The 14,602-nt window shown below is 42.1% G+C and overlaps 1 protein-coding gene across 1 annotated transcript in view; it reads left to right on the forward strand.

Annotated features, from left to right (window-relative positions):
• The window catches only part of rhbdl1 (rhomboid, veinlet-like 1 (Drosophila)), a 41,235-nt gene extending 30,593 nt beyond the window's left edge, over nt 1–10,642 (forward strand). Inside the window, exons 6-8 of the mRNA XM_020082981.2 lie at nt 6,380–6,480; nt 8,671–8,731; nt 10,229–10,642. Of these exons, the coding sequence (XP_019938540.2) occupies nt 6,380–6,480; nt 8,671–8,731; nt 10,229–10,500 (434 nt within the window). The 3' untranslated portion in view covers nt 10,501–10,642. The remainder of the gene's footprint in view (nt 1–6,379; nt 6,481–8,670; nt 8,732–10,228) is intronic.
• Nucleotides 10,643–14,602: the final 3,960 nt, after the last annotated feature.

The following is a 14,602-nucleotide window of genomic DNA, read 5'->3' on the forward strand; positions in this document are numbered from 1 at the left end:
GCTTGACACCATTGATAAGTAAAACTTTGCAGACTCCATCTTCCCCTTCACATCATGTGATGGTTTCCATCACCCACAATCTACCGGGGCAAACGGAGATGGATGAAGATGCTAGATTGGATGTGGACTGATTGTGAGTCACTTGAAGGAAAGCCTTGGCGGCAGAAGGTGATATTCACCTTATCTCTGTCTGTCTGGAGGACACAGAGGTGTCTATCTCCTTCCCACGTGGAGAATTTCTTTAATAGAACCCCTCCAGTCTGACAGCACTATTATAGTTGAAATGAGGCTTTGAAACGGGCGCCACACTATCAAATGACATTTGAAGCTATGAGCTTTTCAAAAAGACTATAAAGTAGACAAAAGACCATGTGACAGATGGTCTGCTTCTTATTGAGTCAGTCTGACATTTCCTTTCTTTCTCCAGTCACCTCTGAACTGTTTCTGTTCATATAACAAAACTAAAGTACGCTGCTTCCCAAAATCAATTTATACCTCACCTTACTGATACATAATGCCGGTGCCATTTCATAAGTTTATAATTTAATAATAATAATTATCGAATCCATTTATTTGGTTATTTGTTAACAAAAAGTGTTAAAACACCAGCACTTTAAAAAAACTCCTTCAATCACATTTGTGTAATCTCTCTACAGAACTACTACTACCAAACAAAACATTTATTGTTATGCACACTGTGCATCTGATGGTGAACATGTGGGTGAACCGAATGAACCACAAACCACAGTGTGGACTGATGGTCAGATTGATCTGTTATTAAAGGTCTTTTCAGCTGGAATGAGAATATAATTAAGGAGAAAGCTACCAACAGCTCTCAAGTTAATTTAACAGAAACAAGAGCTCTGGGTCTCTTGTAATTAAATTGCAGATTAAATAAAAGAAAAGACAAACACACTGTAAAAACCCTGTAATACTAATTGCATGATTGCAGCTGTATAGTGCATTTCTGTATCACCTTTACTCATGCGCCCATACGCCCACATTTTCCATCAGTGTCCGTCTCCCTTTATTTGAGCTCAGTGAATAAATCTGATCAGGCATTTCCTCAGTTTATTAGCCAACACAGGCAGCCCTGTGACTGCCAGAGTGCTGACCACAGCACATCCACGTGGAGGGCCTCAAGATTTAATGCATACCAGATAGATCTTCTGAAGCCAGCGTGTACATATAGAGCAACCAGAATCTAAAAGGCGCACAGCATCAACAGCCTCAGGTTCCATGATACCGTGCTCTCAGCTCAGCAGAGAACTGGTTTTCTGATGAAATGTTTTAAATGTTTTTGGTTTTTAACTGTTGACTAAATCTTTTGAGGAGTAGATGTGTTTTCAGTGCGGCATCTCTGCTTTATAGGTCCTTTTTTAATATTGATAATGACTTAGGTGATTATGTGCACTAAGAATCCCCAGTCTTCCCTTGACTCTGCAGTTCCCTTGTCATCACCGGGCTGATGACATTTTTCTTTCATTGATTTTTAATAATAAAGCTCTGAGAAATTCCACTGTACGCTCCCTGGCCAAACAACACAAGGTTAGTGACGAGCAGGAGCCACATATTTCCTTCAGGAGTTGATGAAAACCAAACAGACCTGAAAAAGAGTGATTATTAGATTCTCCTTCACTGTGTCACTTGAAGCACATCTCACAAATGGATGCTAATGTTTTTGTGTCAGTTAGATAAATGTGTGTAACTAGTCAGCTCTTCACCCTTTCAACATTATAAGCAGCATCCAAGTCAATGTTGTGTTTCCAGCTTGTTCTGCTGCCCCCTTAAAATCCATTCCCTCAGCTTTGACTTCAGAAACCTCCTTCGGGTATTTGTATAACCCACTTTTACTGAATACATCACCACCAATTTAGGACAAGTTATGAATATGCAGAAACATGCATCCATCCATCCATTATCTATACCACTACTTATCCTTTGAGGGTCCGGGGGGGGGCTGCAGCCAATGCCAGCTGACACTTGGTGAGAGGCAACAAATCACACGGCCAACATACAAAGCCTCATGTTTGTCAGTGTTTGAGCTGAGGTTCACCAGATTTTCCGAGGATTAGAAGACATACATTTCTTATTGCTGCATTTAACTGTGCTGTGGCGCAGCCTCCGTGGAGCAGCCACAGAGCCTCGCAGCCTCGGGCACCGTGAAACTCTGGCCTCGGATCAGCTTACCATCCCTTGTCTGCACCTCATTCCAGAGAGACTGAAACATCCGAAGTTGACCCATAGCTTAAGGGCTGCCTGGAGTAACGGTCATAGTGTAGCAAGCTTGGTTTGACATAGAGACTGAGTTCTCTGTGCTTCTTTGGGGATTATACTGCTGTAGAGTACGGCACAAATGACGCTTCTAACGTGAAAATAAATATCTCCTGGTGACACACACGTAGAAGACACCAGTCTAGATGTCAAGAGTTTGTAGTGATAAGAGCTGACACCTGTGTCTGTGTGTTTTAAAGAAAATCATGTGATCTCCGTCAGATGCCAGTCTCTATGTGCTGCTCCCAGCTGCTCCACCTCTGGCCTGAAAAATGCGGAGGATTTGATCCTATTGTGAATGTGTCTGTGCAGAAAACCTCACACTGTGTTGTGCATGTGGGAAAGGGAAACTCTGGGGAAACTCCACATCCAATTCACCGGATTTTACCCTCAGGTCATGTCTGAAACAGGGCTATATACAAAGTGCATGATTTTTGCTGTCTACACTGCAGTGAACTTGTGGTTGCTGCAAACTCACAAAAAGATTTGAGGATGTTGACGATGACTTGGGGACGGCAACAATAAATAATCTGTGTGTGAGATGGAATGTGTCAGCTCAGCACCGAAATAATCGTACACCTCACTGCTGAGTGCGAGAAGCCTAAATCTCAAATCCTCCTGAGAAGGGGGGCCCACATGACAGCTCTTTTTAATATTCATACTGTATTCTGGAGCCTCTCACCAAAGCAGAGCGAGCAGGAGGAGAGAGCAGTTTGTATCCTCCCTGTGGAGCCTGTCTCTTCCTCTGAGCCCGAGGTCTCAAGTTGTCGTCTCTTCCTCACCCACAGATGGTGGTGTCACAAGTGTCTCCTACGAAGAGGTTGTCTGAGCTGGTGTGAACGACGATTTTAGTAACCAAACAGGCGTCTTCGCTGTTCTTAAAGCAGACATGTTGTGTTTCTTCAGTTCGTGTGTGGTAGAGGTTTTTTGTGTTTGTCAAAGATCTGCAAAGTTAGAAAAGCAAGACATTTGCAGTAAAAGGAGCTCCTCTCTCTCATAGAAAACACTGCAGCTAAAGGAACGTCTCGTCAATAGTCTGGCTCATGCTTCAATGCTTTTTTCATAATGTACTTTTAATGCAGCTCGTCCAGCACGACTCTTAACAAAGCCAAAACCAAGTGTTTCAGACAGAGGCTGACAGTTGGAGGAAAGTTATTATTTTTGTGTTTTCTGAAGATTAGAGCATCTAAACCTTTTCAAGTATAACATTTTAATTGTGAACCTGTATATAAGCATAATGTCTCTTTCATAGCTGCTTTATAGTTTTGGTTTTACTGCTCAACAACAAAATAAACAGCACTGTGAATACAGCAAAACTTAACAACAAGCTGGCGAGCAGGTAACTTCAACACTTTACAATAAGTTTTGGTGGTGACCAAAAGGGAGCTACAAGGACAGTGGATACTGGTCTTACATGTCCGAGGTAGCAAGAGAGGTCTTTCCGAAGGGAATGTTAATGTTGCTCCATTTCTGCTGTCATCAATACGGTGGAACATTTGCCACATTATATATATATATATATATTTATATATATATATATATATATATATACATATAAACATATAAAATATTATTATTGTGTGCTGTGCTTAATGATATATGCACTTCCCTCAAAGAAACAAATGGCACTTAATGGAGTGTTAATTGATTATTTTTATTTCTCCCTTAAATTAACATTAAAGTGTAGATACTACATCTAGACTTCTGAAGTACTCTGTGCTTAAAAAGACAGAAAAATATATGAAGTAAACACAGTGTCTGCCCCTAGAGCCAATTACAAACATCACATATTAACAAAACATCTATTTTTAATCAATATCTCAACTACATGCTTTCATCTTTAAATTTAACTTGGAGTGAGAGATGTGATCTCTTAGAGGAAAAAAAGTTTGTTCATTTTTATATCACACATCTAATCGTATCATTTAATTTTAGTGAATCTTTAAGCCCAATAAAACACTAAAACCCCAGACGGTTGCTCTCATATCGCACTATTAATATTTCATCAACGTATCTTCCTGATCTGCATTGAAGTAATAAATTAACTCCGAAAATGTTGTGAGGACTTAAAGGGAAACTCAGATGTTGATGCTGCTGAAGTTGCTCCAATTCATTTTTTCCTTTACTTTGAAGACATCAGAGACCCCATACTGTACGCCACGCTGTGTAATTGCAATTTTGTGGAACTGCTAGAAATGGGACACTGTGAATCTCCCGAAATCTTTAGCTGAAGCACCAACCTTGATATGCCCCATAAATCCACGTAGAATAGTCCATAGGTGTCAGAGCGTGGAGAGATGAATTACTCGGGAACACGCTCCGATTACCATCTGTCTCTTCGTGATCATCACTGCCACCAGGGGCTGAGAAAGCATTCTTTAAGACCATGTTTCCTCTGGGCAGGCGCATGTACACACAGAATATGACTGTCACAACATGCATTATAGATCTGACATCACAACTCCAGCGAACCCCAGCTGTGATTAAAAAGATGCTGTTTTGTTTTATCAGGGCTCTCCACTTCCCTTATCAGCTCATTTGCATAATTAACAGTGGCTGACGCCGTCCTCGCCAGAAACTGCCACTGTGATTTCTCCTGCGAGGAAGTCTGTCCTACTTCACGGTGTCGAGGCTGTGGTGAATGAGGCTACAGGTGTACTGCATTCAGGATCATATACACAACTTTAAACACTCCAGTGCTGCTAACTACAGCTGGTTATTCAAAGTCCCTGAATTTGTGTGTTTTTGTTATTCTCACTAATACAATGCAATACTCACTGTGTCTCCACAACTGAATCAGGTTGTAACAATTCTGCTCTAGTTTAAGGACTTAAATAACTTTTGAAAAACTTTTCTTATAGCGGTTGTGGACTTTTTTATTAGTTGCGTTCGTTGCCATTCTTGGGCATGTTTTACCCCTTTTACACCTAAATTACAGGTTGAGTGCAGGTCTCTTAAAAAGGTCATTTAAATCCCTTCCCATTACCAGTAGTGAAGTTTGCTGTGTCATGTTCTTTATTATGAGCACACTGAAACTAAAGCACTTTCTCCCTTCACTAAAATAAGGTACTTCACCTGGGTGTCACCTGTCCATCGCTCCCAATCGGGGACGGAGCTGATTTAAATTCCGGGATCCACGCCATTTTAAATGAAGCTCCAACCAGCATCACCACGACTTGAGTTTGTGCTCACACTGAAAAAAAAGTTATTCAAAAGTTTTTGGCATCAAATAACTGCTGGAGCACAGTATTGTATGTAGTATTGTGAGTATGTAATCTCGTTACAGTCCACAGTAATGGCTGCCATGATTTTCACTCCACCACTACACTTTTCTGATTATAATGATCTGTTTGAACAGCACATTTGGCTTCTGTCCACATCTACATATCCCAGATTAGACTTTGCTCATGAATATAACACAAGGCCTTTTAGAGCACACTTTGGAAATTATCCTCTTCAGCAAGATTCGCCTGTGTTCTCCTGACCTTCCTTTGATCACGAATCATTTTAAAATGGACTCTTTAATTACAGCATGTTCTGCAACTATCCCATCTATCTATCTATGTATCTATCCATCTTTCTATCTATCTATCCATGCATCTATCTATCTATCTATCCATGCATCTATCTATCTATTGATCCATCTATCCATCTGACTCTCTCTCTGTCTGTCTCTATATCTCTTTTTATCTATGTATCTCTTTATATCCCTCTGTCTCTCTATCTAATTAGTATTTCAGGTCTTTACAATACTGTTTACAACACATAACGTGTGTGTGTGTGCGTGCGTGAGTGTGAGTGAGAGAGAGAGAGTGTGAGAGAGAGAAATAGAAGGGCAGGTGAAGGTCAGCTGATGTAATACAGCCTCTGTGATTTTTAGAGAAAATGCTGTGAGGAAGGTGACTTGTGCTGCTGCGTGATGAGTAATCTGATTCTCCCTTTTGTTTTTCCCCTCTGCTCTAAAATGCTGCCCTTTCTTACACACACACACTCACTCTCTCTCCTCTTCCTTCTGCCTCTTTTTTACGTCAACAATCCTAATACGTCTCTCCCTCTCTCCCCCCTCTCTCTCTCCCTCTCCCCCTCTGTCTTTGTATCTCTGCAGGCTCACTGACAGTGTCCATCACAGACATGCGTGCTCCAGTGGTGGGGGGCTCCGGGGGGGTCTACGCTCTGTGCTCAGCGCATCTGGCCAACGTCGTCATGGTAACTGCCGTTATCATCATCATCGCCTCCATTGTTACGTAGCGTCAGTAGCGATGAAAATGTCAGCGCCGTCCGCACGGCGTGAGCAGGAACGACAGGGAGCACCTCACACTCCCTCCAACATCTCACTCTTCATCTGTTTGTTTTTTTCTCCCCTGCTTAATGCTCATTAAAGTTTTTTTTATTTCCCAGCTGCAGTAGAATCACATCAGAGTGATAAATTCTTTTCATTGCCTAGCAGTTCTCGGATCAACGCCTCTGAATATTCCAGAGACAACGTCGCCTCTTATCAAGTCATCAGCAAAGTGAAGAAGCTCTTGCTCACAGTTGTTGATGAACAGTAGAACCCTCGAGGACCTTCTCCCAGCGTCTCACGTCCCTGAACCTTTTTCTGTTTTCTCACTAAATCACATGTGAATTGGCATTTCAGACTCCGTTATTAATTATTAAGACTGTGTTTATTTGTGTCCTTTTAACTCCCTCGCTGCACTGGGTGTCTGTCATGAAGTTTCTATGTGAAATGCCTTCCACATTCTGTTCAGCTCTCGAGGCGGTGTTACATCTGACGAATCCCTTTAACTAATGTTGCTGTTCACTGTGGCCAGTGCAGATGCCAGCAGGGATTCAAATCAAAGCACACTGATGGGCTCAAAGTAAAGAATGTAGAAATGTGCAGCAGCCAACAGGATTCTTTATTTCTTCTGTTACGCTTGATGTTGGGAAATTCTTTAAGCGACACCTCTCGATGCGTTTTTCTTTCTTCATTTGTTTTTTTTGTTGTTGTAAGGAAATCTTGGAACCTCGTTCATTCTCGGCCCAGTAAATTCCTCGCCATCTGCCAACATCCATCATCGTACGGTTTTCACTCAAAAGACATTTTCAGGATCAGTGAAGTTTGCAGCACTGCTGTGGACGTGACTGAGTCGTACAGCTCCAGCGACACTGTCAGAATACATCTTGAGCAGGAGTGTTTCAAGGGACTTTGGGGCGCCCCAGGCGAAATTGAATCAAAATGACCCCAACCCACCTCCCAGAAAAAATACATGATATCAAACCACATCATTCAAATATTCTAATAGGATTTCTTTATTATCAAAATTATAGATAAAGTGTAAATTCTGCCATCCCAAACACATCATACACACACATTTAAACATTTTACTATTCAACCACTCAAAGCTGTTGCCAGAAAGTTAAACGACTTTTCAGACATGCACTGAACTCTGAACCTTTCATTCCAAACAGCGAGCGTTCTCAGTCTCTCAGTTATTTACACACACACACACACACACACACACACACACACACACACACACACACACACACACACACACACACACACACACACACACACACACACACATCCCTTCATCATTTCAATGTCAGCACTGTGATGACAAGATCTGCAACAAGACTAAATGGATCGACCGTCCTCCGGTTACAGCTTGCCCTTCTCCTCCAGTGAGTTTGGAGACACATAGGAGAAAATAGCCTCCCATCAGAGAGCAGCAGCAGCATCACGTCACACACACACACACACGCACACACACACGTCCTCTGCACTGCTGTGCTGTCTTCTACCCTTTCACGGTATTAAACTTTTATTTGTAGAGATATTGTGACACAAGGAGCAGTGCCACTTCTTGCTTGTTTTAAGTGTATGGTCACAGCAGGTTTTTATTTATACGTTTCTCTTCAATCTTGCATTGGGTCCACTATTTCTCTTTTCTGCTTCAAGAAGACACTACACACACACACACACACACACACACACACACATTGGCACAGGGTCACACTCCCACAGCCAGGAACTTAAGAAGGGAGATGACTGGTGCAATTATTCATCCTGGGGAGTAACTGTGTTATTTTAAGTCGGGATGCTTTTGTTCTTTTTTTTCCCCTGAAGAATCACAAGGGCTATTTATTGGCCCATTCTGCCCTTCTGTTAAATGATCATAGCCTTAATTAATAGAGTGCCACTGGGCTGGAATCAGTAAATGAAGAGCAGTCAGGTGTATAATCTTGTCTCGTAAGTGCAGCCCCCTTCTCACTTATGGATTGTGTTTCTCTCATGACTAAATATATCCAGCAGATAGAGAGTGAGGTGCTGTTTTAATATACTCATGCATGTAATGGTTGCTTGTGTCATGACTGTTTGTGCTGACGAAACACTTTGGCCTCGTGTTGCAGAACTGGGCCGGGATGCGTTGTCCTTACAAGCTGCTCCGCATGATCCTGGCACTAGTTTGCAGTAAGTTCTCCAGATTTTCTCTCCGAACCCTGCGTTCCTCTTCCTGCGTCATGATGAATTCATGGTTTGATTTACTATACGTAGTAGTAATAAAAATCCTCTTTGAGCTCAGACATGCTTTGGGAGTTATCATAATTAATGACTCAGTGTGAGAGGTTCCCTCATTGGACACGTTGCTTTGTTTTTCAAGCGTCTGAGTCACTTGACTTGTCCTTTTCCTTCACACGAGGACCGATGCACTGTCACTTTCATTAGTGAGCAATATGTTCCCTCCATCTGTCCCAAGTCCGCCGCCCCCGAACTGAGAGAGCGGCGATTCTTCGCAGGAACATCTCTCTGTTATTATATCTCCTCTCAGTGTCTTGCAAACAAATTTTCCAAATAAAGTATAACAGGTCTTTTGAATATGAATTATCATTTGCTCTGATTTTATGTTGCCAGTGTTGATTATTTAAATCCTCTCATGGCCCTTCTTTGGCTGCAGACGCAGACTGATAAATCACTTTGCTGCAATACAGTCACATGAAGTCAGGTCAGATCTAGGCCTTGTGCTTTATATCAGGGAAAGTAAGTAATACCTTCCTTTCAAAACTGCTTTAAGATCCTTTTCATCTCAGATTTATTAATTCACTAACTGGGTTTTAAGACGCATATGAAAACTAACAGGATCATTTTGCTTAGACTCCATCCAGACCTAGTATTAACACGTTCTAGGTCTGCATATAGAGCGGGGAAGTAAGATTCATTCAGGACACATTTTACAGGTGTCATCAAATCTCCCAAGATGTGTGTTGGTTAGGTCATAACAGAGCCTTACATTAGATCAAGTCATCTAGATTAGTTTAAAGGTTCGGTGTGTAGAATTTGGTGACATCTAGAGGTGAAGTGTCATGTTGCAGCTGAATACTCATCATCTCACCCTCCCCTTGCCAACATGTAACAGAACCTGTGGTGAACTTCAGTTTGTCCAGTTTGGAAGACAGTAAAAAACATGGCGGCCTCCACAGAGAGGACCCCCCCTCCATGTAAATACACAGTTTTTAAATATAAAGGGTCCATTCTATGGTAAAGAAAACAACAATTCATACAATTTAGATGAAACACACCAGTGAAAACATCACTAGGATTATTTTATATTCAATTTCTGCCAAAATCTCTTTCACATAAATCTTACACACTGGACCTTTAAGGAATGGTTTGACATTTTGGAAAGAGTTAGATGAGATAACTGATACCATCTGCAGATCTGTCAAACACAGTTAGAGTCCACAGGTATAACCTAATAAAATCTACCTGCCACGTCTAGAGGTGCTGTATGTAAATGTTATAAGCCAACTAGCTGCTGGTGGTAAATGGTAAATGATGCTCTTCTAGTCTTAACAACCACTTTAAGTGCTTAACACTATCCATTCACTAACATCCATACTACACGTCTATTTCTTTTCTATCACACATACATTTTTATTCCCCACACTGATTCTGTCTTTTCTCCCACAGTGAGTTCAGAGGTGGGCCGTGCCGTCTGGCTCCGCTTCTCGCCGCCGCTGCCGTCCTCGGGGCCGCAGCCCAGCTTCATGGCCCACCTGTCGGGGGCCGTGGTCGGCATCAGCATGGGCCTGCTGATCCTGCGCAGCTACGAGGAGAGTCTGCAGAAACAGTGCTCCTGGTGGGTCATCGTCTTCTCCTTCATTACCTTCCTCCTCTTCGCCATCTTCTGGAACATCTTCGCGTATGAGCTCCTGGGGGTACAGATCCCACCTCCTCCCTGATGACCACCCCCCCACCCGCCTGAGACTCTCCTTCACAAACACACTAACTCCGACCCTGCTCTTAACAATGGTTACCGTCCGACCATTGTTAACGATCCCCATTTCCTGTCCACTTAGACCCAAATGAAAAGATACAAGATCATTCAAACTAAAATAGACCCAGAATCCTTTTTTTACAGATACTTTGCAAATCAAAGAAATATGTCTCTTTTATTAAAGAGGGATTACAGTAGCAACAAGTACAGGTGAACGCTCCTCATCCATTTTTGAGGAGCAATATCTTTTTATAAAGATCTCATCCACATTACCAGCGCTATATCTGTCACTGTCGTTTCTTTGAGTAAACCTTTCATACATGTGAAGACCTCTGATGAGAAGAGTTGATGACATGTGCCTCTGGTGCAAAGCAAAAGGGATTTAAAAGGGAAGAACAGAAGGAACATGTGCTGTTAAATGCTGGGAGAGATTTTCTGTCGTTGTTAAAGGTCAGAGATGAGGATCAGCAGCAGCTAAACTAATAGAGGCTCAATATTTTCCTTAGAGGTACTGAAGCACAGTAAAGAAAGTTTTTCAGCTGTGCTTCAGGGGAACATTTAATTCCGGAAGAGCACATTCATTTCCAAGAGGGTAGCAATAAACAAAAACACTGAAGCACCAATGAGATTTAATTGTTAGGATTTTTTAAGATTTCACGTCCCTGCTGCAACTCGTAGGACGCACTGTGTTTTTATTTGCTGGCAGATCAGTTAAAAAAACAAAATGCTATCAGAGAGTTTTCTCCAAATTGAGCTGCAGAATAGCGTTTCCAGCCAAAATGGAAAGAAATCAGTCACACCTCTTTGACTCGAGAGCAGATTAATCTCCTTCCCCAAAGTATGTGCAGTAAGAAAGGAGGCAAAAGCTTTAAATGCAAGATTTAAACGTGTCATCATCACGAGTATCTTAGAGGTTAGAGGCGTCGCTGTCATCGTTTCACTTCATGGCATCTTCAATGACATTATACCGACACTGTGGACACAGAAACACACTTCACTCAACATGAGATGGGAAATCAAAAGTGACAGAGGAGGACAAAGAAAAAAAAAAAGTAGAAGTTTCCTGGGTCATCGTCACTTCGGCAAGGAAACGCCTGCTGTCGTTGTGTCAAATGTTAACCACCAACTTAGGTGCACCGTGTAAAATATGCCATATCATTATCTGTTGCTCTCAGCGAGACGAGGACACACACACACACGCACACTTCTCCTCCTTGTCTTTGAGAGTGGACACTGCCTGATTCTCTAGGTCAACATGAACAAACTGAAGTGGAAGACTACACAACACAACACACACACATATATATATATATATATATTCACGACACGCACACGTACTGGCCTCTGCCTGTTCTCGCTCTGACAGACTGAACTGGGGAGGGCGCGGATGTGTCATCACCTGACCTCTGACCTTTCGTGTCCCAGAGGGCATTGGGGATCTCTCTGTCGGGCCCAGTCTATACCTCAGTTTCTCATTCTTAGGGACTGTATACTTTTGTAAAGGAATGTACCTATGAAGAAAAAAAAGAGTGTTATTAAGTTGTCCCCTTGTTTTTCATTTGATAGTGGATGTGTATATTGTATGTTCATAACCAAGAGTATATTTATTTGTATTTTTTTCCTCTTTAAAGGGAAAAGAGAAAAACTTCAAATGGTGCAAAATGAATGCTATGATTGTTGTCTGATAACTCCTGTATCCTCTGAAAAAAAAGGTATGAGGCAAAATCCCCTGGTTTGTTAGGTGACCCCCAATGACTCAGCTCAGTTGATTTTATAAATCGCTAGTGCTTTACAAACTAAGCCATAGAAAGAACTAACTAGAGAGGGCAAAAGCAGAGGAAAGGGTTCGAAACCTGCTGGTAGAATCAGTAAAACCTTTTTTGGTGTGATCAAAAACAATTTCATCATCGTGAATGTTACACAGGCGAGAGATAGTTTCGTGTAGCTGGACTCGGTATTGCAACTTGTTTGTCGTCGATGCAGCTTCATTCTCCCCTCTGCACTGTGCGGACACCTCGCTGCAGTTCATTCCTTTGCTAATAACAAATTATAGACGGGGCTCCTGTCGTACATCATCTTCAGCTTGATCCAAGCTTTTGGAAAAGCCCAGGCGAGGAGAGCAATTACACTTCCTCATGCTACATTTCATTTTTCTGTCTTTCAATCGATAATTCATTTGAATGTCAACTGGCTGCCTGGGGGGGGGGGAGAAATTATGCATCTGCCAATTTTAATAGTTGGTCATAAATACAGTCCTCAGCATTTGCTTCAACAAATAAGAGTCAGTAGCAACAGAAGAATCCTTGTTAAATGGGGGAATCAGGAGGAAATAGCCAGAATAAGCCATTTTTAGATACATTAAAAACGGAGAAGATCAGCTAATACGTGGCAGTAATGTGTCCTTGATGGAAACCTGTGTGTGTACTAGGACATATTATTGCTTGGGATAGCAAAGATACATTTATGAATAATGCATACATACCCCATAGCCTATAATGAAGATAAAGAGGATGTCTGAGTGGAGGTTAATGTGCCTCTTTAACTTAAGATTCATAAGAACCCAGAAGGGTTATAAAAAGGGCTAGTAAATGGCTATGCTTTTGTAGAACACATCAACTGTGAATATTACACCTCCTGATAGAACACGCAGGACTTATATGGAAGGCTTGTGAATTCTTGTCGCCCCTGAACCTGCAGACAGCGATTCTTGACTGAGTTCTCCTTGTGCAAAGTGTTCCATGTTTTATTTAATACAAAAAAGCAGAAGAGAGAAAATAATATCTGAGACAGCAGTTTGCCATTTTTCCTCATGCCAGATCTCCACAGCCCTGAGCCCGAAGAAATGTCCGCACACCAGTAGATGCTCCCACAAGCTTTTTATCTTCTTTAAGCTCAGATAACGCAGTTTGCCGCCATGTTGTTTTGGGTCGTTGTGTCCATCTTGGGGCGGTCTTTAGTATGTGGTTCTGGTCCATTCTGAGTATTGTCTTGTTGATCTTGTTCATGTCACCCTTTACCACGCGCCAGCATTCCAAGCCATGAAGGAGAACAGGTCTGACCTTGCTGTTGCAGAGTCTGACCTTTGTTCTCAGGCTGTACTGCTTTGACTGTCAGATGGGCTCTTTCAGACGAGCTTTCCAAAGCCTTGCTCTGATGTCCATTTGGAGGAGGGGATTTTCAGGAATAGTTTGTCTCTTTTCTGCAAACCAAATTGCGATGACCCTGAGCCAGAAGACGACAAATTACCACTCACGATGTGTCCAGGTTGCAACTCGAGAAAACATTAAAAGTGTGGGAGCATCAACTGCTTTGCTGGTATTTCTCGTCTTCAGGATTTGTCACTTTTTTCCAGCACCTGAAGTGTTCATCAGGTTTGAATGTGCGTGCTTTTGTATTCATCCTGAGCTCGAGCCAGCCAGAGCACCAACACACCTTCAGACAAACTCACCTCCTCTCCGAGAAAAGCCTCTCCTGCTCTCAGGCATGCAGCTCATCTCTCACTCTTCACATTAAAACCTCAACGTGCTTCCCCATCCTGTCACGCTCATGTCAGCACGGTGTCAGGATGATGCATGGCTGTGGCGAGGAAACGCCATAAACAGGATATCTTCCTTTAACAAGGGGATCTGACAGATTGCATGATGATGTTTAATTGAATTGAGTGACACTACAGTGTATAAGAAAGGCTTGGTGAATAGCCTAAAACTAACATGAGATCCATCAATTTGGGCACACATGCTCCCCTCGATAGGCTCCATTATAGACCTGACTGTGGTATGAGAGGATGTTTAAAGGTTTAGTGCCAACTCTGAACAAAATTCACTGACACACTGACCCTTGTTGGCGCAACTGTGCCCGAAACATTGTATTTCTGTCTCATTCAAACATGCAGCGTACTTGACATTTCTGCCGCGCCTAATTTCCTGCTCCTGCAGTTTTATCATAAGTGGTCTTTTTTTTTTTTGCACATAATATATTGTAGTCGACTGACATGTTGTCGTGTGCCATATTTTCTACTGCCATTACCATTCTGTGATGCTTTTGTACCTCCCTATGCCAATCTATTG

Source organism: Paralichthys olivaceus, chromosome 21 (genome assembly GCF_024713975.1).
Source record: "Paralichthys olivaceus isolate ysfri-2021 chromosome 21, ASM2471397v2, whole genome shotgun sequence".
In the NCBI taxonomy this organism is placed as follows: domain Eukaryota; kingdom Metazoa; phylum Chordata; class Actinopteri; order Pleuronectiformes; family Paralichthyidae; genus Paralichthys; species Paralichthys olivaceus.